This window comes from Hemiscyllium ocellatum, chromosome 40 (genome assembly GCF_020745735.1).
Source record: "Hemiscyllium ocellatum isolate sHemOce1 chromosome 40, sHemOce1.pat.X.cur, whole genome shotgun sequence".
In the NCBI taxonomy this organism is placed as follows: Eukaryota; Metazoa; Chordata; class Chondrichthyes; order Orectolobiformes; family Hemiscylliidae; genus Hemiscyllium; species Hemiscyllium ocellatum.
The window spans coordinates 27,716,070-27,743,543 of NC_083440.1; the positions used below are offsets into that span (position 1 = coordinate 27,716,070).

The following is a 27,474-nucleotide window of genomic DNA, read 5'->3' on the forward strand; positions in this document are numbered from 1 at the left end:
TCTCTCTCCCTCTGTCATTCTCTCTCTCTGTCTCTCTGCCTGTGTGTGTGTCTGCATCTGTCTGTTTCTCTCTCTCTGACACAGTCTCTCTCCCTCTTGCTGTCTCTCTGTCTTTCTCTCTTTCGTTCTTTCTCTCACCGTCTCTCTGCCTCTTCCTCCCTCTCTGTCTCTCACTCTCTCTGTCTGTCTTTCTGTCCCTGTCTGTCTCAGTCTGTGTGTGTGTGTGTCTGTCTGTCTCTCTCTCTCTCTCTCTGCCTCTTGTCTGTTTTCCCTGTTATCTCACCTCCCTCTGGTCAATCCATATCTTGCCTCTCCACATCTCTCTCTCCCTGTCCTACCCTCTCTCGGTGTTTGCTAACACCTCCACCTCCCTCTGTCTCTGTTTCTTTTCCTGCTGCGTCTCCGCCTCTCTCTCTAGATCTCCCTCCACCTGTCATTCTCTCTCTCTCTCTCTCTTTCTGCTAATATTTCCCTACCATCTTCCAGCCCATCACTCCCTTTGTTCCCTACCTTTCCTCTCCGGCATCCTCTCTCTCTACCCCTGCACATCCATCTCACTCTGCCTATTTTTTTTCCCCGCTCTCTGGGTCCCTCCCCACCGCGCCTGAGGTGCTGATGTTGCGAATTCTAGCAATCCTCAGCTGAATTATCAGCAGGCTCGCTCTCTCTCTCTTCTCTCTCTCTCTGTGTGTGTGTGTATATTTTTTTGAGATCCAGCCAACAAGCACTGCTGCAGTGAAAGGGGAGGCGGTACATCGGGCGCACTGCTGTTTCCAGTCAGAGTGAACAAATCAAGTGCCCTCCACCATCCCCAGCATCCCGTTCCATCCTCAGGTCCCTCTGCATTATTGAGCAGAAATCCACTCTCTCTCTCTCTCTCTCTCTCTCTCTTTCTCCCCCCACCTCTCGGTTAAACCCCCCACCTCCTTTATAGTCGTAGGCTATCTGAAAGGAGGTTGATTCAGTTCTGTAGGGGGTGTGTGTGTGTGTGTGTGCGTTTTCTGTATGTGCTGCTTCTGCACTGTACCGAATCTCTGCAAACCAGTCACAGAATGAGACCATCTTTAATCCAGCTCTCCGCCATCCTCGCCCTCTCCTTCCCCATCTATGCAGACGAAAGTATCTCTGAAGGTGAGTGGAGTTGTGCTGGGTTTCTGCATTTTGTTTTATTGTTGGGGAGTCGGGGGGGGTGGTGGGATAAATATTGACCTGTTTTTTTTTTGTTCTCATCCAAACAGTGTTTTTGTTGTTCTGCCTGGGGAAGGGATTTTTTGAAAATTTGTTTTTTTTTAAAACAAGTGACAGATGTCCCAGAGAGACAACAGGGAGAGGGGAGTATAGGAGTCAAAATTAGCACGATGTTCTTAATGTGTTAACAACGACTGAGCTGCATTTCGTGGTTTTTTTAAAAAATTTGCTGATGTTTTGCTGTTAAATTAAAATAATTGCATTGTCCTCCATTAATGAGACTGTCAGTGTTACTGTCAATATATTTTATCTGCAATGTTGATGCTTTAGCCAATGGAATTTCCCCCCCTCACTCTCTCTGTCTAGATGCTGCATTGATTTGTATGATTTATTAATCTCTCTCTCGCTGTCATGCCTGAAGCGAATTTGCAATGCTTTTGTTTTGATCTGCAGATGGGGAGGGGCCAGAATTTTCTATCTCTGTCTCTCTCTCTGTCTCTCTAATGTGTGTGCGTGTGGAAGTCAGACAGGGAGTCAATGCTTCCCCCCCCCCAAACAACATTTGCAAACCCCTCTCTGAGGGACCTCCCCTGGTCTGATTACCCCCATTTCCTCTCCCCTCCCCTCACAAGGGGACATGGATCCAAGTCCACACCCCCCTGAAATCAGGGTGGGGTAGGCAAAGGAAAGGGAGGGGCTGGGCTTTAATGTCTTGTCAGGGAGTAGTGCTGAGTTTTAAAGGGATCCTGCTGAGTTTTAATGGGATGGGGGAGTTTTAAAGGGATAGGGATGTGTTTTATTGGGATGGGGCCTGTGTTTAAATCGGATGGGGGTGGATTTTAATGTGAATGGAGTGGATTTTAATGGGATGGGGGTGTGTTTTAATGGGGATGGGGGTGTGTTTTAATGGGGATGGGGGTGGGTTTTAATGGGGGTGGGTTTTAATGGGATGGGGTGGGTTTTAATGGGAATGGGGGTGTGTTTTAATGGGGATGGGGGTGTGTTTTAATGGGGATGGGGGTGTGTTTTAATGGGGATGGGGGTGTGTTTTAATGGGAATGGGGTGGGTTTTAATGGGATGGGGGTGTGTTTTAATGGGGATGGGGGTGTGTTTTAATGGGGATGGGGGTGGGTTTTAATGGGAATGGAGTGTGTTTTAATGGGGATGGGTGGGTTTTAATGGGATGGGGGTTGGTTTTAATGGGATGGGGGTTGGTTTTAATGGGATGGGGGTGTGTTTTAATGGGGATGGGGGTGTGTTTTGATGGGGGTGTGTTTTAATGGGGATGGGGTGGGTTTTAATGGGGATGGGGGTGTGTTTTAATGGGGATGGGGGTGGGTTTTAATGGGGATGGGGTGGGTTTTAATGGGGATGGGGGTGTGTTTTAATGGGGATGGGGGTGTGTTTTAATGGAGATGGGGGTGGGTTTTAATGGAGATGGGGGTGGGTTTTAATGGGGATGGGGTGGGTTTTAATGGGGATGGGGTGGGTTTTAATGGGATGAGGATGGGTTTTAATAGGATGAGGGTGGGTTTTAATGGGATGGGGTGGGTTTTATTGGGATGGGGTGGGTTTTAATGGGATGAGGGTGGGATTTAATGGGATGAGGGTGGATTTTAAAGGGATGAGGTTGGGTTTTAATGGGAATGGAGTGTGTTTTAATGGGATGGGGTGGATTTTATTGGGATGGGTGTGGATTTTAATGGGATGAGGGTGGGATTTAATGGGATGAGGGTGGGATTTAAAGGGATGAGGATGGGTTTTAATGGGAATGGAGTGTGTTTTAATGGGATGGGGTGGGTTTTATTGGGATGGGGTGGGTTTTAATGGGATGAGGGTGGGATTTAATGGGATGAGGGTGGATTTTAAAGGGATGAGGTTGGGTTTTAATGGGAATGGAGTGTGTTTTAATGGGAATGGGGTGGATTTTATTGGGATGGGTGTGGATTTTAATGGGATGAGGGTGGGATTTAATGGGATGAGGGTGGGATTTAAAGGGATGAGGATGGGTTTTAATGGGAATGGAGTGTGTTTTAATGGGATGGGGTGGGTTTTATTGGGATGGGGTGGGTTTTAATGGGATGAGGGTGGGATTTAATGGGATGAGGGTGGATTTTAAAGGGATGAGGTTGGGTTTTAATGGGAATGGAGTGTGTTTTAATGGGATGGGGTGGATTTTATTGGGATGGGGTGGGTTTTATTGGGATGGGGTGGGTTTTATTGGGATGGGGGTGGATTTTAATGGGAATGGAGTGTGGATTTTAATGGGATGGGGGTGGGTTTTATTGGGATGGGGGTGGATTTTAATGGGAATGGAGTGTGGATTTTAATGGGATGGGGGTGGGTTTTATTGGGATGGGGGTGGATTTTATTGGGATGGGGGTGGATTTTAATGGGAATGGAGTGTGGATTTTAATGGGATGGGGGTGGGTTTTATTGGGATGGGGGTGGATTTTAATAGGGATGAGGATGGGTTTTAATGTGAATGGAGTGTGTTTTAATGGGATGGGGGTGGGTTTTATTGGGATGGGGGTGAGTTTTATTGGGATAAGGGTGGGTTTTAATGTGAATGGAGTGTGCTTTAATGGGATGGGAGTTGTGTTTTAATGGGGTGGGGGTAGGTTTTAATGGGATGGGAGTTGTATTTTAATGGGATGGGGTGGGTTTTAATGGGAATGGTGTGGATTTTATTGGGATGGGGTTGGATTTTAATGGGATGGGGTGTGTTTTAATGTGAATGGAGTGTGGATTTTAATGGAATGGGGTGGGTTTTAATGTGAATGGAGTAGATTTTCATGGGGTGGGGGTGGGTTTTAATGTGAATGGAGTGTGTTTTAATGTGATGGGGGTGGATGTTAATGGGATGGGGTGGGTTTTAATGTGAATGGAGTAGATTTTCATGGGGTGGGGGTGGGTTTTAATGTGAATGGAGTGTGTTTTGATGGGGGCTGTGGTTTAATGGGATGGGGCTGTGTTTTAATGTGAATGGAGTGTGTTAATGCGATGCGGTTCCGGTTTAATGGGATGGGAGTTGTGTCTGAGTCTGTGACGATGCATCGCATTAATGGGGAGTGTTTGTGTTTTCCTGGGATGCTGGCTGCACTGTAATTGAATTGGAACTGACAAACAAGGCTCAGAGCAGATGTTCCCCCTTGAGGGTCGCTCGAGAATGAGAGGTCACGGGCTCGGGATGAAGTGTTCGCAGATTCAAAAACCGGGATGAGGGGAAATTGCTCCTCAAAGGGTTCGTGTGTGTGTGGGGCCGAGACATTGAGTGAATTTAGGGAGGCGATAGGCAGAGGTTTTAATCAGTAATAGGTAGAGGGATGATGGAAACTGAGTGGGAAAGTGGAGCCGAGGCAGAGATGAGATTGGCCATGTTAGTATGAAATGACAGAGTAGACTGGACGGGCTGCATGGCCTCCCCTAGCTCCTATTTTTTAATGTTCTCATGAAAGTGGTGGTGTTGAAAGGGTGGGGGTATATGTTTTGATTGAAAGTGGACATATTTTAACCACCAAGTGGCTTTGTTCGCATTGGAAAGGATTGGTTTAACAGGATGGGACTCTGTTTTAATGGGAGGGGGCTGGAGTTTAACGGGATGGGCGTGTAGTTTAATGGGACATGGGCTGTGTTTTAATGGGACGGGGCTGGCGTGTAATAGGACAGGGTGAGTGTTTAATGGGACTGGGCATTGACTTAAAGAGAAGGGAATATGGCTTATTGGGAAAGGGACTATGGTTTAATGGGACAGGGTGTATTTTAATGGGATGGTATTGGGATTTAATGGGCTGGCACTGTGGTTTACTGGGATGGGGCATGGCTTAATGGGACAGGGCATGTTATAATGGGATGGGGGCTATGGTTTAATGGAGCGTGGGCTGTGGTTTAGTGGGACGGGGCTGTGGTTTATTGGGACAGGGTGTGTTATAATGGGATGGGGACTGTGGTTTATTGGGACAGGGCGTGATATAATGGGACAGGGGCTGTGGTTTAATGGGACAGGGTGTGTGATAATGGGATGGGGACGATGGTTTATAGGGACAGGGTGTGTTATAATGGAGCGGGGCTATGGTTTAATGGGGCGGGAGCTGTGGTTTAATGAGACAGGGTGTGTTATAATGGGACGGGGGCAATGGTTTAATGGGACAGGGTGTGTTATAATGGGGCAGGTGCTGTGGTTTAATGGGGCTGGGGCTGTGGTTTAATGGGGCGGGGCTGTGGTTTATTGGGACAGGGTGTGTTATAATGGGATGGGGGCTGTGGTTTATTGGGACAGGGTGTGTTGTAATGGGATGGGGACTGGTTTATTGGGACAGGGCGTGTTATAATGGGATGGGGGCTGTGGTTTATTGGGACAGGGTGTGTTATAATGGGATGGGGGCTGTGGTTTATTGGGACGGGGTGTGTTATAATGGGATGGGGGCTGTGGTTTATTGGGACGGGGTGTGTTATAATGGGACGGGGGCTGTCATATAATGGGATGCGTGCTATGGTTTAATGGGACGGGGCTGTGTTATAATGGGGGGGTGTGTTGTAATGGTACAGGGTGTGTTATAATGGGGCGGGGGCTATGGTTTAATGGGACGGAGCGTGTTATAATGGGGCGGGGTGTGCTATAATGGGATGGAGGCTGTGGTTTATTAGGACGGGGTGTGTTATAATGGGACGGGGGCTATGGTTTAATGGGACAGGGTGTGTTATAAATGGGACGGGGGTGTAGTTTAATGGGTAGGGGTGTGTTATAATGAGACGGGGGCTGTGGTTTAATGGGACAGGGCTGTGTTATAATGGGGCGGGGTTTGTTGTAATGGTACAGGGGGTGTGTTATAATGGGGGGGAGCTGTGGTTTAATGGGATGGAGCGTGTTATAATGGGGCGGGGTGTGTTATGATGGGGCGGGGGCTGTTGTAATGGTACAGGGTGTGCTATAATGGGGTGGGAGCTATGGTTTAATGGGGCGGAGCGTGTTATAATGGGGCGAGGTGTGCTATAATGGGATGGAGGCTGTGGTTTATTGGGACGGGGTGTGTTATAATGGGGCGGGGCTGTGGTTTTATGGGAGGGGGTGTGTTATAATGGGGCGGGGCAGTGGTTTTTTTTGGGACGTGGTGTGTTGTAATGGAATGGAGGATGTGGTTTAATGGGGCGGGGGGCTGTGGTTTAATGGGGCGGGGGCTGTGGTTTATTGGGGCGGGGGGCTGTGGTTTATTGGGACGGGAGGTGTGTTATATTGGGACGGGGGGCTGTGGTTTAATGGGACAGGGGCTGTGGTTTAATGGGACGGGGTGTGTTATGATGGGGCGGGGGCAGTGGTTTTTTTGGGAGGGGGTGTGTTATAATGAGACAGGGTATGTTATAATGGGATGTGGTTTAATGGGACGGGGTGTGTTCTAATGGGATGGGGGGCTGTGGTTTAATGGGACGGGGTGTGTTATAATGGGATGGGGGGCTGTGGTATATTGGGACGGGGTTGTGGTTTAATGGGACAGGGTGTGTTATATTGGGACGGGGGGCTGTGGCTTAATGGGACGGGGAGTTTTATAATAGGACGGGGGGCTGTGGTTTATTGGGACGGGGGGGCTGTGGTTTATTGGGACGGGGTGTATTATGATGGGACGGGGGCTGTGGTTTTTGGGAGGGGGTGTGTTATAATGGGACGGGGGGCTGTGGTTTAATGGGACGGGGTGTGTTATAATGGGACGGGGGGGCTGTGGTTTAACGGGATGGGGAGTTTTATAATGGGACGGGGGTCTGTGGTTTATTGGGACGGGGTCTGTGGTTTATTGGGACGGGGGCTGCGGTTTAATGGGGCGTGGGGCTGTGTTATAATGGGACGGGGGCTATGGTTTATTGGGACATGGTGTGTTATAATGGGACGGGGTGTGTTATGATGGGGCGGGGGCAGTGGTTTTTTGGGAGGGGGTGTGTTATAATGGGGTGTGTTATGATGGGGCGGGGGCAGTGGTTTTTTGGGAGGGGGTGTGTTATAATGGGACGGGGGCTGTGGTTTAATGGGACAGGGTGTGTTATAATGGGACGGGGGCTGTGGTTTAATGGGACGGGGGCTGTGGTTTAAAGGGACGGGGGGCTGTGGTATAATAGGACGGAGGAGTATAGTTTACTGGGACAGGGCGTGTTATAATAGGACAGGGGCTGTGGTTTTTGGGAGGGGGTGTGTTATAACGGGACGTGGTGTGTTTTAATGGGGCGGGGGCTGTGGTTTAACGGGACGGGGAGCTGTGGTTTAATGGGATGGGGTGTGTGATAATGGGATGGGGGCTGTGGTTTATTGGGACGGGGGCTGAGTACTTTCTTCTCAAAATGGCTGTTATCTCCAGACCAAGAGACCTGGTTTGAAGTCCCACCTTTTCGGGTGTGTGTAATAACATCGCGACGGGCTGGTGACAAAAGGAGGTTAAAACATTTAAAAAGGGCCATGTCTTCTTGTGACGTTTGGCACAGCCAGCTCCACAAACAGGAATACAGCAACGCTTTCCTTTATTGGTCAGAGTATTGAGTACAGGAGTTGGGAGGTCATGTTGCGGCTGTACAGGACATTGGTTAGGCCACTGTTGGAATATTGGGTGTAATTCTGGTCTCCTTCCTATCGGAAAGATGTTGTGAAACTTGAAAGGGTTCAGAAAAGATTGACAAGGATGTTGCCAGGGTTGGAGGGTCTGAGCTACAGGGAGAGGCTGAACAGGCTGGGGCTGTTTTCCCTGGAGCGTTGGAGGCTGAGGGGTGACCTTATAGAGGTTTATAAAATCATGAGGAACATGGATAGGGTAAATAGGCCAAGTCTTTTCCCCTGGGGTGGGGGAGTCCAGAACTAGAGGGGCATAGGTTTCGGGTGAGAGGGGAAAGATATAAAAGAGACCTAAGGGGCAACTTTTTCCCCCCAGAGGGTGGTACGTGTATGGGATGAGCTGCCAGAGGAAGTGGTGGAGGCTGGTACAATTACAGCATTTAAGAGGCATCTGGATGGGTATATGAATAGGAAGGGTTTGGGGGGATATGGGCCGGGTGCTGGCAGGTGGGACTAGATTGGGTTGGGATATCTGGTCTGCATGGACAGGTTGGGCCGAAGGGTCTGTTTCCATACTGTACATCTGTGACTGTTTTAACCGGGACAGGGTTGAGTTTGATTGGGGAGAGGTTGAGGGCACAGGAGATGGTTTTGTTTTAACAGGTAGAGGCCGTGGATTTAACGGGAGTGGATTTTGTTTTAGTGCACGGAAGGCCGTGTTTGTGTCGGATGGAATTATCACTAAGTGTTCGCGGCAGCCAGTTAATGGGATGTGGCTGGGATTTAATGGAACGTGGTGTTGTTTTAATGGTCCCAGAATGTGGCTGTACGTTGGTACTGGGATGGTTTGTAATGCCAAAGGGCTCTGCTTTATCGGGAAGGGGTAATCTTTGATCAATAGGGCTGTACTAGAATGTGGGAGGGGGCCGTGTTTTATAGAGTCACACGGCACAGAAACAGGCCCTTCGGCCCAACCAGTCCATACTGACCGTAATCCCAAACTAAACCAGTCCTGCCTGCCTGCTCCTGGCCCACTTCCCTTCCCTGTTCCTGTCGTAATCCCAATATCTTTGAAACATTCAAACTGTGCCCACACCCAGCACTTCCTCAGGGAGGCCATTCCACACACGGACCACCCTCTGCATGAAACAATTGGTCCCTCCTGTCCCTTTTAAATCTCTCTCCTTTCACCTTAAAACTGTGCTCCCAAATCTTGGAATTCCCCACTCTAGGGAAAAGCCAACTCCCATTAACTGTATCTATCCCCCTCAGGATTTTATAAACCTCTATCAGGTCTCCTCTCAACCTCCTACGCTCCAGGGATAGAACAATTCCCAGCCTCTCCTTATCGCTCAAACCCCTCCCTTCTCGGCAACCTCCTGGTAAATCCCTTCTGCACCCCTCTCCGGGTTAATAACCTCCTTCCTGTAACAGGGCGACCAGGACTGGACACAGTGCTCCAGATGGGACCTCACCAATGTCCTGTACAACCCCAACATGACATTCCCCAACTCCTACACTCAAAGGGCTGAGCAATGAAGGCAAGTCGTCTTAACCACCCTGTCTACATGTGACACAAACGTCACAGAATGATGTCCCTGAATCCCTAGGCCCCTCTGGTCTCCAATATGACCCAGGGTCCTACCATTTTCTAGCATCTGCAGCCCTTGTTTTTAACCTCATTAACTGGATAAGCCCTACTCTTGTTCCCTGGAGCAAAATGGTTCACCTCGCATTTCGCTCGCTAATTTTCAGCCCATTGACCCGATTGGTCAGGATCTCTTTGTCATCTTTAGAAAACCTCATTCACTGTCTCCTGTGTCGTCCAATTCATTTGAGCAGGACGGGGTTGTGTTCTAGTGAGACAGACCCGTGCTGTAACTGGGCCACGTTGTGTTTAAATGACGCTGAACACTGTGCAGTCGTTGGCTAACATTGGACCTTATCTTGGAGGGAAGGTCATTGATGAAGGTGCTGAAGGTGGTTGGGGCCTGGGACACTACCCTGAGGGACTCCTGTAGAGATGCCCTGGAGCTGAGATGACTGACCCTCCAACAACCACAACCATCTTCCCCTGTGCCAGGTCTGACCCCAACCAGTGCAGAGTTTGCCCCCTGATACCCATTCACCAGGGGCTCCGTGATGCCACACTCGGTCGAATCATGTCAAGGGCTGTCCCTCTCCCCTCCCCTCGGGAACCCCATGTGTGAACCCAGACTGTAATGAGGTCAGGGGCTGTGAGGTCCTGGGGGAACCCAACCTGGGCATCACTGAGCAGGTTATTGCTGAGCGGGTGCTGCTAGATGGCACCTTCCACCACCTTCCCGCTGGTCACCAGGAGGCTGATGGGGGGTGAGGGGGGGGTGCGGTAATTGGCCGGGTCGGATTGATGTAGAGGACATCCCGGGGCAATTTCCCCACATCGTCAGGGGAGATGCCAGTGTTGTAGCCATTACTGATACAGCTTGGCATGGGGAGCGGCAGGTTCTGGGGCACAAGTCTGCAGTACTGGTGCCAGGATGTTCTCCGGGCCCATAGCCTTCATAGTATGCAGACTGCGTTTTCTAGGGATGGGGCTGTGTGTGTTCACGAGCTATGGTTATGTTCCGGGGTAAAGGGCCGTGTGGGGGTGGGGAGAGAGTGGAGCCCGGGGGCTGTGTGGAGGTGAGGGGGTGGGGAGGAGAGTGGCCCCCAGGCCGACCTCTGACCCACACTGGGACTGCTCTGTCTCTCTAGCCATAGGGCTATGCCCCCTCCCCCCCCAATGTCTGGGATGGAGATTTTACGCCTGGTGCTGGTCCTTGGGGGTGGGAGCTGGGTCTGATCAATGAGGCTCCGCGCTCTCGGACAGGAATGTGGTTCCCTCCCGTTGGGATCACTCTCAGTCCACAAGAGACAATCACTCAGCGATGGGATCTGACTTTCTGATCATTCCCAAATGGTAGAATAAATCTAAATCCTGTGGTTTCCCCCTCCTTCTCCCACTCGCCCTCTCCCTGCCCCCTCCCTCCCTCTCACCCTCCCTTTCTCCCCCTCCCTCCCTCTCCCCCTTTGCCTCACCCCTTTCCCTGCCACCCTCTCCACCTCCGTCTCCCCCTTTTTCTCCCCCTCTTCCTCTCCCCCTCTCTCTCTCTCCCTGCCTCTCTCCCCCCTTTCTCCCACTCCTTTTTCTCTCCCCTTCCCTCTCCCTCTCTCTCCGTACCTCTTTCCCTCCCCCCACTCTTCTCTCCCCCCCTCTCTCTCCCCCCCACTCTCTCCCCCCCACTCTTCTCTCCCCCCCACTCTCTCCCCCCCACTCTCTCCCCCCCACTCTTCTCCCCCCCACTCTTCTCCCCCCCACTCTTCTCCCCCCCACTCTTCTCCCCCCCCACTCTCTCTCCCCCCCCACTCTCTCTCCCCCCCCACTCTCTCTCCCCCCCACTCTCTCTCCCCCCCCACTCTCTCTCCCCCCCCACTCTCTCTCCCCCCCCTCTCTCCCCCCCCACTCTCTCTCCCCCCCACTCTCTCTCCCCCCACTCTCTCCCCCCCCACACTCTCTCCCCCCTCTCCCCCCTCTCTCCCCCCCCCTCCCCCTCTCTCCTCCCCCCTCTTCTTCCTCCCCCTCTCTCCCCCCTCTTCTTCCCCCCCCACTCTCTCTCCCCCCTCCCTCTCCCCCCTCTCTCTCCCCACCACTCTCTCTCTCTCCGCCCCACTCTCTCTCTCCCCCCCACTCTCTCTCTCTGACTCTCTCCCCCTCTCTCCCCCTCTCTCCCCCTCTCTCCCCCCTCTCTCTCCCCCCACTCTCTCTCCCCCCCACTCTCTCCCCCCCACACTCTCTCCCCCCCACTCTCTCCCCCCCACTCTCTCCCCCCCCTCACTCTCTCCCCCCCCACTCTCTCCCCCCCACTCTCTCTCCCCCCCCACACTCTCTCCCCACCACACTCTCTCCCCCCTCTCGCCCCCTCTCTCCCCCTCTCTCCCCCTCTCTCCTCCCCCCTCTTCTTCCTCCCCCCTCTCCCCCTCTTCTTCCCCCCCACTCTCTCCCCCCCACTCTCTCCCCCCCACTCTCTCCCCCCCACTCTCTCTCCCACACTCTCTCCCCACCACACCCTCTCCCCCCTCTCTCCCCCTCTCTCTCCCCTCTCTCCTCCCCCTCTTCTTCCTCCCCCTCTCTCCCCCTCTTCTTCCCCCCCACTCTCTCTCCCCCCTCCCTCTCCCCCCTCTCTCTCTCCCCCCCACTCTCTCCCCCCCCACTCTCTCCCCCCCCCACTCTCTCCCCCCCCCCACTCTCTCCCCCCCCACTCTCTCCCCCCCACTCTCTCCCCCTCACTCTCTCCCCCCCACTCTCTCCCCCCCACTCTCTCCCTCCCCCCCCCCTCTCTCTCTCTCTCCCCCCCCTCCCCCCACTCTCCCCCTCTCCTCCCTCCTCTTCTTTCCCCACACTCTCTCCCTCTCTCTCTCTCCCACTCTCTCCCCCCCTTCTTCCCCCCACACTCTCTCTCTCCCCCCCACTCTCTCCCCCCACTCTCTCCCCCCACTCTCTCTCCCCCCCACTCTCTCTCCCCCCACTCTCTCTCCCCCCACTCTCTCTCCCCCCACTCTCTCTCCCCCCACTCTCTCTCTCCCCCCCTCTCTCTCTCCCCCCCTCTCTCTCCCCCCCTCTCTCTCTCCCCCCTCTCTCTCTCTCCCCCTCTCTCTCCCCCCCTCTCTCTCCCCCCTCTCTCTCCCCCCCCTCTCTCTCTCTCCCCCCACTCTCTCTCTCTGTCTCTCCCCCCCTCTCTCCCCCCTCTCTCCCCCCTCTCTCTCTCCCCCCTCTCTCTCTCCCCCCCTCTCTCTCTCCCCCCTCTCTCTCCCCCCTCTCTCTCTCCCCCCCTCTCTCTCTCCCCCCCCCCTCTCACCCCCCCACTCTCTCTCCCCCACTCTCTCTCCCCCCCTCTCTCTCCCCCCCTCTCTCTCTCCCCCCCCCTCTCTCTCTCCCCCACTCTCTCTCTCCCCCCACTCTCTCTCTCCCCCCACTCTCTCTCTCCCCCCACTCTCTCTCTCGCCCTCCACTCTCTCGCCCCCCACTCTCTCGCCCCCCCCACTCTCTCCCCCCCACTCTCTCCCCCCCACTCTCTCCCCCCACTCTCTCCCCCCCCACTCTCCCCCCCCCACTCTCTCCCCCCCCACTCTCTCCCCCCCCACACTCTCCCCCACACTCTCCCCCCCACTCTCTCCCCCCACTCTCTCCCCTCCCACTCTCCCCCCCCACTCTCTCCCCCCCCCACACTCTCCCCCACACTCTCCCCCCCACTCTTCCCCCAACTCTCCCCCCCACTCTCCCCCCCCCTCTCTCCCCCCCTCTCTCCCCCCTCCCCCTCTCTCCCCCCCACTCTCTGTCTCTCTCCCCCCCACTCTCTGTCTCTCTCCCCCCCACTCTCTGTCTCTCTCCCCCCCACTCTCTCTCTCTCCCTCTCCCCCCCACTCTCTCCCCCACTCTCTCTCTCTCCCCCCCATTCTCTCTCTCTCTCTCCCCCATTCTCTCTCTCTCTCTCTCTCCCCCCCACGCTCTCTCTCTCTCTCTCTCCCCCCCCACTCTCTCTCTCCCCCCCTCTCTCTCTCTTCCCCCCCTCACTCCCCCCTCTCTCCGTCTCTTCCCCCCTCTCTCTCTTCCCCCCCCCTCTCTCTCCCCCCCCCACTCTCTCCCTCTCTCCCCCCTAGCTGTAAGGTGTACCTCCAGCTCCCTCGTGAATGGAAGGCCCTGACAGCTCCCAGTGGGAGCGGGTTTGGAGATGCTGGTGTTGGACTGGGACGTACTCAGGTTAAAATGCCCCGACCCCCTGATGGAGGAGCGGTTGCTTCCGAATGGGCCCCTGGTGTTGTGTGACTTCTAACTCCTGTGGGAGTTCCACCGGGATTCACTTTCCCCATCTCAGTCCTGAACGGCTGACCCTTTACCCTTAGACTGTGACTCCCATCGTTCCGGAATTTCCCGACATTGGGAACGTTCTAGCCTGCCCGGTTTATATGTTTCTCTGAGATTCCTCCCCTCTCCCCCACCCAGTCAATCCAGACTTTCCTGATCTGTCAGTCCAGCCGATCCCGGCAATCAGTCTGGTGAAATTTCCCTGGACTCTCTGAATGGGACGAAAGTCCTGTGTAGCCTCCCCACGGCCCTGTGTAACCGCAGCGAGGCGTCCTCCCTCCCAGACTCAAACCTGAGGTGGGGGGGAACAGAGAGAGAGAGAGAGAGAGAGGGGTGGGGAGGGGGGAGGTGGAGAGAGAAGAGAGAGACGGGGGGGAGAGAGAGGTGAGAGAGAAAGAGACAGAGAGGGGTGTGCGGGGTATAGAGGGGAGGAGTAGAGAGAAAGGGGTGTGTTGGGGGAAGGGGGAGGGAGAGAGAGAGGGGTAGAGGGAAAGGGGGGTATCAGGGGGAGGGGGGAGAGAGAGGTGTGAGAGAGAAAGAGACAGGGGTGTAGGGCGAGAGAGAGAGGTTTGTGTGTGTGTGTCTGTGTGTGTGAGACAGACAGAGGTGTGTGGGGCGGAGGGGGAGAGGGGTAGAGAGAAAGGGGGGTATGGGGAGAGTGAGAGAGAGAGAAAGAGACAGGAGTGTAGGGGGGGAGAGGGAGAGGTGCGTGTGTGAGAGAGAAAGAGAGAGAGAGACAGACAGACAGGTGTGTGGGGTGGAGGGGGAGAGTGATAAAGGGAAAGGGAGGAGAGAGAGACAGACAGACGGGGGGAGAGAGAGAGAGAGACACAGATCGGGGAGAGAGAGAGAGACAGATCGGGGAGAGAGAGAGAGACAGATGGGGGAGAGAGAGAGAGACAGATGGGGGGTGAGAGAGAGAGACAGATGGGGGGTGAGAGAGAGAGATAGACAGATCGGGGAGAGAGAGAGAGACAGATGGGGGGTGAGAGAGAGAGATAGACAGATGGGGGGAGAGAGAGAGAGACAGATGGGGGGTGAGAGAGAGAGATAGACAGATGGGGGGTGAGAGAGAGAGAGAGAGAGAGAGACAGACAGAGGGGTGTGTGGGGTGGAGAGGGAGAGAGAAAGAGATAGACAGGTGTGGGGGCAGAAGAGAGAGACAGACATGAGGGGCAGGGAGAGAGAGGGAGGAGACACAGACAGGGTGGGGAGAGAGGGAGAGAGACAGAGGAGAGAGGAGAGGGAAAGGTAGGGAAAGAGAGGAGAGAAGAAGAGAGAGGTGTGAGAGAGATGAGGTTGTGGGGGGGGGGAGAGAAAAGGGAGGGAGGGAGTGGGGGAAGAGAGAGAGAGAGAGCAGGGGAAACAAAGGAATAGGGGATAGAGAGATGGAGATAGAGTGAGACTGGGAAGGGGAGAAAGATGTGGCAGGAGGGAGAGGGAGAGTGGGACAGGAATAGGAAGGAGAGAGAGAGAGAGAGAGAGACTCCCAAGTGAAAGAGAGATGAGGGAGGGAGGGAGAGAGAGGGGAGAGGTAGGGGAGATAGAGTTGGGTGGTGACAGAGAGACAGAGACAGACAGACAAAAGATGGGGAGAGAGGGGGTGGATGCAGAAGGGAGAGGTGAAGAAGAGGAAGAGACCGAGGCATAGGCGAAAGATGAGAGGGAGCGAGAGGAGAGAGAGAGGGAGCGAGAGGAGAGAGAGAGTGAGGGAGAGCAGAGAGGAGACTGAGAGAGAGGTGAGAAAGATAGAGGGGTTGAGAGCTGGCAGGGAGAGAGAGAGAGTCAGACAGAGATCCTGAGTCTCTACATCTCTCTATCGCTTCGTTTTGTCCCTCCTTTCTCTGTGTTCTTCTCCCTCTCTCTCTGTCCATCTCTCTCTCTCTCTCTCTCCCCCCTCCCTCTCTCTCTCTCTCTCTCTCTCTCTGTATCGTTCATTCTGTATCTCCCTCTTTGTTACTCTGCCTCTGTCTCTCTCTCTCGTTCTGTCTGTGTCTTATTCTCAGTCACACTCTGCCTCTGTCTCTCTGGATCTCTTTGTGTGTCTCTCCCTCTGTCTCCATCTGTGTGTGCGTCTATGTGTCTCTTTCTCTTTCTCTCTGTGTCTCTCTCTATGTGTGTGTGTGTGTGTGTGTGTGTGTGTTTTTCTCTCTATCTGTCTCACTCTGTCACCGTCTGTCTCTCTCTCTCTATGTCTCTCTCCGTCACTCTGTCCCTCTCTCGTTCTGTCTCTCTCCCTCTCAGTCTCTATCTCTTCCTCTCTCTGTCTCTCTCTGTATCTCTCACCCTGTGGATCCCTCTCCCCCTCCCTCCGCACTACCATCTGGGGGCTAGTGCCAACGCTGGGAGAGCTCTCTCACAGACTTCGCCAAGCACAGCAAAACAGAGTCATACCTTACGGACCGTATCCTGGACCCCCACCGTCACCATCCCTGGATATGTCCTGTCCCACCAGCTACCGCCCCCCACCAGCCTCCTGGTGACCAGCGGGAAGGTGGTGGAAGGTGCCATCTAGCAGCACCCGCTCAGCAATAACCTGCTCAGTGATGCCCAGGTTGGGTTCCCCCAGGACCTCTCAGCCCCTGACCTCATTACAGTCTGGGTTCACACATGGGGTTCCCGAGGGGAGGGGAGAGGGACAGCCCTTGACGTGATTCAACCGAGTGTGGCATCACGGAGCCCCTGGTAAATGGGTATCAGGGGGGCAAACTCTGCACTGGTTGGGGTCAGACCTGGCACAGGGGAAGATGGTTGTGGTTGTCGGAGGGTCAGTCATCTCAGCTCCAGGACATCTCTACAGGAGCCCCTCAGGGTAGTGTCCCAGGCCCCAACCACCTTCAGCACCTTCATCAATGACCTTCCCTCCAAGATAAGGTCCAATGTTAGCCAACGACTGCACAGTGTTCAGCGTCATTTAAACACAACGTGGCCCAGTTACAGCACGGGTCTGTCTCACTAGAACACAACCCCGTCCTGCTCAAATGAATTGGACGACGCAGGAGACAGTGAATGAGGTTTTCTAAAGATGACAAAGAGATCCTGACCAATCGGGTCAATGGGCTGAAAATTAGCGAGGGAAATGCGAGGTGTCCCATTTTGCTCCAGGGAACAAGGGTAGGGCTTATCCAGTTAATGAGGTTAGAAACAAGGGCTGCAGATGCTAGAAAATGGTAGGACCCTGGGTCGTATTGGAGACCAGAGGGGCCTAGGGATTCAGGGATATCATTCTGTGACATTTGTGTCACATGTAGATAGGGTGGTTAAGAAGACTTGCCTTCATTGCTCAGCCCTTTGAGTGTAGGAGTTGGGGACGCCATGTTGGGGTTGTACAGGACATTGGTGAGGTCCCGTCTGGAGCACTGTGTCCAGTCCCGGTCGCCCTGTTACAGGAAGGGGGTTATTAACCCGGAGAGGGGTGCAGAAGGGATTTACCAGGAGGTTGCTGGGAAGGGAGAGGTTTGAGCGATAAGGAGAGGCTGGGAATTGTTCTATCCCTGGAGCGTAGGAGGTTGAGAGGAGACCTGATAGAGGTTTATAAAATCCTGAGGGGGATAGATACAGTTAATGGGAGTTGGCTTTTCCCTAGAGCGGGGAATTCCAAGATTTGGGGCACAGTTTTAAGGTGAAAGGAGAGAGATTTAAAAGGGACAGGAGGGACCAATTGTTTCATGCAGAGGGTGGTCCGTGTGTGGAATGGCCTCCCTGGGGAAGTGCTGGGTGTGGGCACAGTTTAAACGTTTAAAAGATATTGGGATAACCACAGTAACGGGAAGGAATATGGGCCAGGAGCAGGCAGGCAGGATTGGTTCAGTTTGGGATTACGGTCAGTATGGACTGGTTGGGCCGAAGGGTCTGTTTCCATGCTGTGTGACTCTATAAAACACGGCCCCCTCCCACATTCTAGTACAGCCCTATTGATCAAAGATTACCCCTTCCCGATAAAGCAGAGCCCTTTGGCATTACAAACCATCCCAGTACCAACGTACAGCCATATTCTGGGACCATTAAAACAACACCACGTTCCATTAAATCCCAGCCACATCCCATTAACTGGCTGCCGCGAACAATTAGTGATAATTCCATCCGACACAAACACGGCCTTCCGTGCACTAAAACAAAATCCACTCCCGTTAAATCCACGGCCTCTACCTGTTAAAACAAAACCATCTCCTGTGCCCTCAACCTCTCCCGAATCAAACTCAACCCTGTCCCGGTTAAAACAGTCACAGAGATGTACAGCCTGGAAATAGACCCTTCGGCCCAACCCGTCCATGCAGACCGGATATCCCAACCCAATCTAGTCCCACCTGCCAGCACCCGGCCCATATCCCCCCCCAAACCCTTCCTATTCATATCCCCATCCAGATGCCTCTTAAATGCTGTAATTGTACCAGCCTCCACCACTTCCTCTGGCAGCTCATTCCATACACGTACCACCCTCTGGGGGAAACAATTGCCCCTTTGGTCTCTTTTATATCTTTCCCCTCTCACCCTAAACCTATGCCCCTCTAGTTCTGGACTCCCCCACCCCAGGGGAAAAGACTGTGTCTATTTACCCTATCCATGTCCCTCATGATTTTATAAACCTCTATAAGGTCACCCCTCAGCCTCCAACGCTCCAGGGAAAACAGCCCCAGCCTGTTCAGCCTCTCCCTGTAGCTCAGACCCTCCAACCCTGGCAACATCCTTGTAAATCTTTTCTGAACCCTTTCAAGTTTCACAACATCTTTCCGATAGGAAGGAGACCAGAATTACATGCAATATTCCAACAGTGGCCTAACCAATGTCCTGTACAGCCGCAACATGACCTCCCAACTCCTGTACTCAATACTCTGACCGATAAAGGAAAGCGTTGCTGTATTCCTGTTTGCGGAGCTGGCCGTGCCAAACGTCACAAGAAGACATGGCCCTTTTTAAATGTTTTAACCTCCTTTTGTCACCAGCCCGTCGCGATGTTATTACACACACCCGAAAAGGTGGGACTTCAAACCAGGTCTCTTGGTCTGGAGCTAACAGCCATTTTGAGAAGAAAGTATTCAGCCCCCAGCCCAATAAACCACAGTCCCCATCCCATTATCACACACCCCATCCCATTATAACACAGCCCCCATCCCATTATAACACAGCCCCCATCCCATTATAACACACCCCGTCCCATTATAACACACCCTGTCCCAATAAACCACAGCCCCTTGTCCCATTATAACACACCCCGTCCCAATAAACCACAGCCCCCATCCCATTATAACACACCCTGTCCCAATAAATCACAGTCCCCATCCCATAATAACACACCCTGTCCCAATAAACCACAGCCCCCATCCCATTATAACACTGCCCCCATCCCATTATAACACTGCCCCCATCCCATTATAACACACCCCGTCCCATTAAGCTACAGCACCTGCCCCATTATAACACACCTCGTCCCAATAAACCACAGCACCCTCCCCCTTCTACAGGAATCCCTCAGGGTAGTGTCCCAGGCTCCAACCACCTTCAGCACCTTCATCAATGACCTTCCCTCCAAGATAAGGTCCGGAGTGGGAATGTTCCCTGATAATTGTACAGTGTTCAGCGATACCTCAGATACTGAAGCAGCCCCGTGTTCAAATGCGACAAGATCTGGACAATACCCAGGCTTGTGCTGACAAGTGGCAGGGAACAGCTGTGCCACACAAATGCCAGGCTCTGACCATCTCCAATAAGAGACATTCCAACCATTAACCCCACGACCGTCACTGAATCCCAACCCCCAGGGGGTTCCCATGAACCAGAAACACAACTGGGCTCCCCCACATCAACCCAGCGGCTCCAAGAGCAGGGTCAGAGGCTGGGAATCCTGCAGTGAGGAACTCCCCTCCTGACTCTCCCCCCAAAGCCTGTCCCACCATCTACAAGGCCCAGGTCAGGAGGGTGAGCTGACACAGAGAGAGAGAGAGAGACAGACTGTACAGTACCAGACAGGAGTGAGTCACTCCTTTTTACACCCTGTCTGTTACTGTACCTGTACAGGAGCTGACACTGACAGAGAGAGAGAGAGAGAGAGACTGTACAGTACCAGACTGGAGTGAGTCACTCCCTTTTACACACTGTCTGTTATTGTACCTGTACAGGAGCTGAGACTGACACAGAGAGAGAGAGAGACTGTACAGTACCAGACAGCAGCGAGTCACTCCCTATTACACAGTGTCTGTTACTGTACCTGTACAGGACCTGACACTGAGAGAGAGAGACTGTACATTACCAGACTGGAGTGAGTCACTCCCTTTTACACACTGTCTGTGACTGTACCTGTACAGGAGCTGACACTGAGAGAGACAGCCTGTACAGTACCAGACAGGAGTGAGTCACTCCCGTTTATACACTGTCTGTTACTGTACCTGTACAGGAGCTGACACTGAGAGAGAGAGACACAGACTGTACAGTACCAGACAGGAGTGAGTCACTCTCTTTTACAAACTGTCTGTTACTCTAACTGTACAGGGGCTGACACAGAGAGAGACAGACTGTACAGTTCCAGACTGGAGTGAGTCACTCCCTTTTACACACTGTCTGTTACTGTACCTGTACAGGAGCTGAGACTGACAGAGAGAGAGAGAGAGAGAGACTGTACAGTACCAGACAGCAGCGAGTCACTCCCTATTACACAGTGTCTGTTACTGTACCTGTACAGGCGCTGACACTGAGAGAGAGAGACTGTACATTACCAGACAGGAGTGAGTCACTCCCTTTTAAACACTGTCTGTGACTGTACCTGTACAGGAGCTGACACAGACAGACAGAGACAGACTGTACAGTACCAGACAGGAGTGAGTCACTCCCTTTTACACACTGTCTGTGACTGTACCTGTACAGGCGCTGACACTGAGAGAGAGACAGATTGTACAGTACCAGACAGGAGTGAGTCACTCCCTTTTACACACTGTCTGTGACTGTACCTGCAAAGGAGCTGACACAGAGAGAGAGACAGACTGTACAGTACCAGACAGGAGTGAGTCACTCCCTTTTAAACACTGTCTGTGACTGTACCTGTACAGGAGCTGACACAGAGAGAGACAGACTGTACAGTACCAGACAGGAGTGAGTCACTCCCTTTTACACACTGTCTGTGACTGTACCTGTACAGGAGCTGACACAGAGAGAGACAGACTGTACAGTACCAGACAGGAGTGAGTCACTCCCTTTTACACACTGTCTGTGACTGTACCTGTACAGGAGCTGACACTGAGAGGGACAGACTGTACAGTACCAGACAGGAGTGAGTCACTCCCTTTTACACACTGTCTGTTACTGTACCTGTACAGGAGCTGACACACAGAGAGAGAGAGACAGACTGTACAGTACCAGACAGGAGTGAGTTACTCCCTTTTACACACTGTCTGTGACTGTACCTGTACAGGAGCTGACACTGAGAGAGAGACAGACTGTACAGTACCAGAAAGGAGTGAGTCACTCCCTTTTACACATTGTCTGTGACTGTACCTGTACAGGAGCTGACACTGAGAGAGAGAGACAGTCTGTACAGTACCAGACAGGAGTGAGTCACTCCCTTTTACACACTGTCTGTGACTGTACCTGTACAGGAGCTGACACAGAGAGAGAGAGAGACTATAAAGTACCAGACAGGAGTCAGACACTCCCTTTTACACACAGTCTGTTACTGTACCTGTAGAGGAGCTGACACAGAGAGAGACAGACTGTACAGTACCAGACAGGAGTGAGTCACTCTATTTTACACACTGTCTGTTACTGTACCTGTACAGGAGCTGTCACAGAGAGAGAGACAGACTGTACAGTACCAGACAGGAGTGAGTCACTCCTTATTACACACTGTTAGTGTACCTGTACAGGCGCTGACACTGAGAGAGAGACAGACTGTACAGTACCAGACAGGAGTGAGTCACTCCCTTTTACAAACTGTCTGTTACTGTACCTGTACAGGAGCTGACACAGAGAGAGAGACAGACTGTACAGTACCAGACAGGAGTGAGTCACTCCTTATTACACACTGTTAGTGTACCTGTACAGGCGCTGACACTGAGAGAGAGACAGACTGTACAGTACCAGACAGGAGTGAGTCACTCCCTTTTACAAACTGTCTGTGACTGTACCTGTACAGGAGCTGTCACAGAGAGACAGACTGTACAGTACCAGACAGGAGTGAGTCACTCCCTTTTACACACTGTCTGTGTCTGTGACTGTACCTGTACAGGAGCTGTCACAGAGAGACATACTGTACAGTACCAGACAGGAGTGAGTCACTCCCTTTCACACACTGTCTGTGACTGTACCTGTACAGGAGCTGACACTGAGAGAGAGACAGTGTGTCAGATGGGCGAATTTGTCTGACTGATCCATTTGAGCAGCAGGGACGCTGTATTTTGTGCTGACCGCGGTGTGTTGCATGTCTGTGGGGAACGATTCCCCCCGCGAGTGTACGGGACGGCTCAGCTCTCCTCAGCTCGCCCGTCACCTCGCTCACTACGTTCGCGCTCGCTGGACTTCCTTCCCCTCCAGGGAAAGCTTCGTTCATCGCGGCCTGCAGTCCTTGGACGCGGCGTTGTGGGTGGGAAGTGGGGGCGTAGAGGGCCGCCGTGGTTTGGGAAGGGGTGTGCCGTCTGACCCGTGTCTCACAATTCCCCTGCCACATGACTCACCGTGTGTGTGTGTGTGTGTGTGCGCGTGTGTGTCTCTCTCTCTGCCTGTCTCCCCTCCAGGTGACGAGTGGCTGTACCCCGTTACTCAGGATGAGGTGGTACACGAGCACGGCACCGTCACCCTGAAATGCACCGTGCAGGAAAACGACAACTCCTCGCTGCAGTGGTCGAACCCGGCGCAGCAGACCCTCTACTTCGACGGGAAGAAAGGTCAGAGTTCACATTCCGGTGGGCGGTTGGCAAATGGACTACCCCCTGTTTTCCCACCCCAATCCCTCAATCCACAACTCTCCCTCCCCTCCCCCCCCAATTCAAAAATCATCCCCACTCACCAACCCCCCCTCCCCCCTCAATCTGACCATCATCCCACTCACACCCACCTCCCCCCTCATTTCACTCTCAATTCACAGACAGTCACATTTCCCCTCAATTCCCCCTGATCCCCGTTCCCCTCCAATTCCCCCCTGATCCCCGTTCCCCTCCAATTCCCCCCTGATCCCCGTTCCCCTCCAATTCCCCCCTGATCCCCGTTCCCCTCCAATTCCCCCTGATCCCCGTTCCCCTCCAATTCCCCCTGATCCCCGTTCCCCTCCAATTCCCCCCGATCCCCGTTCCCCTCCAATTCCCCCCTGATCCCCGTTCCCCTCCAATTCCCCCTGATCCCCGTTCCCCTCCAATTCCCCCCTGATCCCCGTTCCCTCCAATTCCCCCCTGATCCCCGTTCCCTCTAATTCCCCCTGATCCCCGTTCCCCTCCAATTCCCCCCTGATCCCCGTTCCCCTCCAATTCCCCCTGATCCCCGTTCCCCTCCAATTCCCCCCTGATCCCCGTTCCCCTCCAATTCACCCCCTGATCCCCGTTCCCCTCCAATTCCCCCTGATCCCCGTTCCCTCTAATTCCCCCTGGTCCCCGTTCCCTCTAATTCCTCCTGGTCCCCGTTCCCTCTAATTCCCCCTGATCCCCGTTCCCTCTAATTCCCCCCGATCCCCGTTCCCTCTAATTCCCGCTGATCCCCGTTCCCTCTAATTCCCTCCTGATCCCCGTTCCCCTCTAATTCCCCCCTGATCCCCGTTCCCTCTAATTCCCCCCTGATCCCCGTTCCCCTCTAATTCCCCCCTGATCCCCGTTCCCTCTAATTCCCTCCTGATCCCCGTTCCCCTCAATTTTCCCACAATTATTCACACGTTGCTCTATCCAGACACACTCTCTCACATCCATGCACAGAGCCACACACATTGCTCTATCCAATACACGCACCCACACACATGTACACATCACTCTACCCAGTTCACTCAATCACACGCTCTCAGACACTCTCACACTCACACACCGACACACTCACACTCACAGACACACACACTCACAGACATTCTCACACAGACCTCGCTTTACCCAGACATACAGGTACACTCACACCCACGCACAGGCACAACCCCACTCTACCCAATTCACTCACTCACTCACACTCTCACACACAGACACAGATTCATACACACATCTCTCTCTCTCTCTCTCTCTCGCAGTGCCTCAGAATATGCCCCCTGGAGGTGGCTGCACGTACGGCACTTTACTCAGGGAGGGAAGAGCGCGGAGATTGTGGGTGGCGGAGGGGTTGGTGGGGATGGGAGGGTTGTGGTACTGAGTGATCGCCATCTCTTTCTCCCATCCAGCTCTCCGGGACAGCAGGATTCAGTTGGTCCAATACTCCCCCCACGAGCTCACCATCAGCATCAGCAACATGACCCTGAACGATGAAGGCATCTACACGTGCTCCATCTTCACAATGCCAGTCCTCACCGCTACTGCCCGGGTACAGGTCCTGGGTAAGGTCCTGCACTCTGTATCTAACCCTGGACAGTGTAGAGGGAGCTTTACTCTGTATCTAACCCCGTGCTGTCCCTGTCCCTTGGAGTGTTTGATGGGGACAGTGTAGAGGGAGCTTTACTCTGTATCTAACCCCGTGCTGTCCCTGTCCTTGACTGGTTTGATGGGGGACAGTGTAGAGGGAGCTTTACTCTGTATCTAAACCCGTGCTGTCCCTGTCCTGGGAGTGTTTGATGGGGGATAGTGTAGAGGGAGCTTTACTCTGTATCTTACCCCGTGCTGTCCCTGTCCTGGGAGTGTTTGATGGGGGATAGTGTAGAGGGAGCTTTACTCTGTATCTAAACCCCGTGCTGTCCCTGTCCTGGGAGTGTTTGATGGGGGACAGTGTAGAGGGAGCTTTACTCTGTATCTAACCCCGTACTGTCTCTCTCCTGGGAGTGTTTGATGGGGGAAGGTGTAGAGGGAGCTTTATTCTGTATCTTACCCCGTGCTGTCCCTGTCCTTGACTGGTTTGATGGGGGACAGTGTAGAGGGAGCTTTACGTTCAGTGTCAAACTTTAAAGGTGGGTGGGATTGGACAAGGCTATCCCGTGAGGGTGGGTGTGATTGGTCGGTGTTCCCCCCGTGAGGGTGGGTGTGATTGGACGGTGAATTCCCCCCCGCCACCACCCCCCCCCCCCACCGTGAGGGTGGGTGTGATTGGACGGCGTCCCCCCGTGAGGGTGGGTGTGATTGGACGGCGTTCCCCTGTGAGGGTGGGTGTGATTGGACTGTGTATTCCCCGCCCCCACCCCCCCCCCCCGTGAGGGTGGGTGTGATTGGACGGTGACCCCCGTGAGGGTGGGTGTGATTGGTCTGTGTCCCCCCGTGAGGGTGAGTGTGACTGGACGGTGTCTTCCCCCGTGAGGGTGAGTGCGATTGGACGGTGTCTTCCCCCGTGAGGGTGAGTGTGATTGGACGGTGTCTCCCCGTGAGGGTGAGTGTGATTGGACGGTGTCTCCCCCCCGTGAGGGTGAGTGTGATTGGACGGTGTCTCCCCTGAGGGTGAGTGTGATTGGACGGTGTTCCCCCCGTGAGGGTGAGTGTGATTGGACGGTGTTCCCCCCGAGGGTGAGTGTGATTGGACGGTGTCTCCCCGTGAGGGTGAGTGTGATTGGACGGTGTCTCCCCTGAGGGTGAGTGTGATTGGACGGTGTTCCTCCCGAGGGTGAATGTGATTGGATGGTGTCTCCCCGTGAGGGTGAATGTGATTGGACGGTGTCTCCCCGTGAGGGTGGGTGTGATTGGACGGTGTCTCCCCTGAGGGTGAGTGTGATTGGACGGTTTCCCCCGTGAGGGTGAGTGTGATTGGACGGTGTTCCTCCCGAGGGTGAATGTGATTGGATGGTGTCTCCCCGTGAGGGTGAATGTGATTGGACGGTGTCTCCCCGTGAGGGTGAGTGTGATTGGATGGTCTCCCCCGTGAGGGTGAGTGTGATTGGACGGTCTCCCCCGTGAGGGTGAGTGTGATTGGACGGTGTTCCTCCCGAGGGTGAATGTGATTGGACGGTGTCTCCCCGTGAGGGTGGGTGTGATTGGACGGTGTCTCCCCATGAGGGTGGGTGTGATTGGACGGTGTCTCCCCGTGAGGGTGGGTGTGATTGGACGGTGTCTCCCCGTGAGGGTGAGTGTGATTGGACGGTGTCTCCCCGTGAGGGTGGGTGTGATTGGACGGTGTCTCCCCTGAGGGTGGGTGTGATTGGACGGTGTCTCCCCGTGAGGGTGGGTGTGATTGGACGGTGTCTCCCCGTGAGGGTGGGTGTGATTGGACGGTGTCTCCCGTGAGGGTGGGTGTGATTGGACGGTGTCTCCCCTGAGGGTGGGTGTGATTGGACGGTGTCTCCCCGTGAGGGTGGGTGTGATTGGACGGTGTCCCCCCGTGAGGGTGAGTGTGATTGGACGGTGTCTCCCCGTGAGGGTGGGTGTGATTGGACGGTGTCTCCCCGTGAGGGTGGGTGTGATTGGACGGTGTCTCCCCTGAGGGTGGGTGTGATTGGACGGTGTCTCCCCGTGAGGGTGGGTGTGATTGGATGGTGTCTCCCTATGTTGAAGGTGTCCCGAAGAAGCCGCAGATCCTGGGCTATGGTGGAGCTGTGGAGGAAGGGACCATGTTCACCCTGACGTGTAACACCACCGGCAACAAACCTGCCGCTACCATCCACTGGTTCAAAGGCAGGGAGGAACTGACAGGTGGGTCTCACCGCCTCACACTCACCCCCCCTCACACACACTCACCCCCTCACACTCATCCCTCACACACACTCACCCCCTCACACTCACCCGCTCACACTCACCCCCCTCACACTCACCTGCTCACACACACTCACCCCCTCACACTCACCCCTCACGCACTCACACCCCCTCACACTCACTCACCCCCTCACACTCACCCCCCCCACACTCACCCCCTCTCACACACTCACACCCCCTCACACACTCACCCCCTCACACACTCACCCCCTCACACACTCACCCCTCACACACACACACCCCCTCACACTCACTCACCCCCTCACACTCACTCACCCCCTCACACTCACTCACCCGCTCACACTCACCCGCTCACACTCACCCCCTCACACACACTCACCCCCTCACACACACACACCTCCTCACACACACTCACCTCCTCACACTCACCCCCTCACACTCTCCCCTCACACACACTCACCCCCTCACACACACTCACCTCCTCTCACTCACCCCCTCACACACACTCACCCCCTCACACACACTCACCCCCTCACACACACTCACCCCCTCTCACACACTCACACCCCCTCACACTCACCCCCTCACACACTCACCCCCTCACACACTCACCCCCTCACACACACTCACCCGCTCACACTCATCCCTCACACTCATTCCTCACACACACTCACCCGCTCACACTCATCCCTCACACACACTCACCCCCTCACACTCACCCCCTCACACACACTCACCCCCTCACACACACTCACCCCCTCACACACACTCACCCCCTCACACACTCCCGCTCATACTCACTCACCCGCTCACACTCTCTCACACTCACCCGCTCACACTCACATACACTCTCCCGCTCACACTCATCCCCCTCACACACTCACCCCCTCACACATACTCACCCGCTCACAGTCATCCCTCACACACTCACACACTCACACCCTCTCACTCTCACTCTCACTCTCTCTCTCTCGCGCGCGGCTCTCGCTCTCGCTCTCACTCTCACTCTCACTCTCGCTCTCTCTCGCTCGCTCGCTCACTCACTCTCTCTCTCTCTTGCGCGCGTGGCTCTCTCTCTCGCTCTCTCTCTCGCGCAGCTCTCGCTCACTCTCTCTCTCGCGCGCGGCTCTCGCTCACT

At 54.3% G+C, this 27,474-nt stretch overlaps 1 protein-coding gene across 3 annotated transcripts in view; it reads left to right on the forward strand.

Annotated features, from left to right (window-relative positions):
* The first annotated feature begins 999 nt into the window (after nucleotides 1-999).
* The window catches only part of LOC132834482 (cell adhesion molecule 3-like), a 46,998-nt gene continuing 20,523 nt past the window's right edge, over nucleotides 1,000-27,474 (forward strand). For all 3 annotated transcript variants that reach the window (XM_060853397.1, XM_060853398.1, XM_060853399.1), the window contains exons 1-4: nucleotides 1,000-1,131; nucleotides 22,323-22,472; nucleotides 23,933-24,085; nucleotides 26,178-26,315. In XM_060853397.1, the coding sequence (XP_060709380.1) occupies nucleotides 1,053-1,131; nucleotides 22,323-22,472; nucleotides 23,933-24,085; nucleotides 26,178-26,315 (520 nt within the window). In that variant the 5' untranslated portion in view covers nucleotides 1,000-1,052. The remainder of the gene's footprint in view (nucleotides 1,132-22,322; nucleotides 22,473-23,932; nucleotides 24,086-26,177; nucleotides 26,316-27,474) is intronic.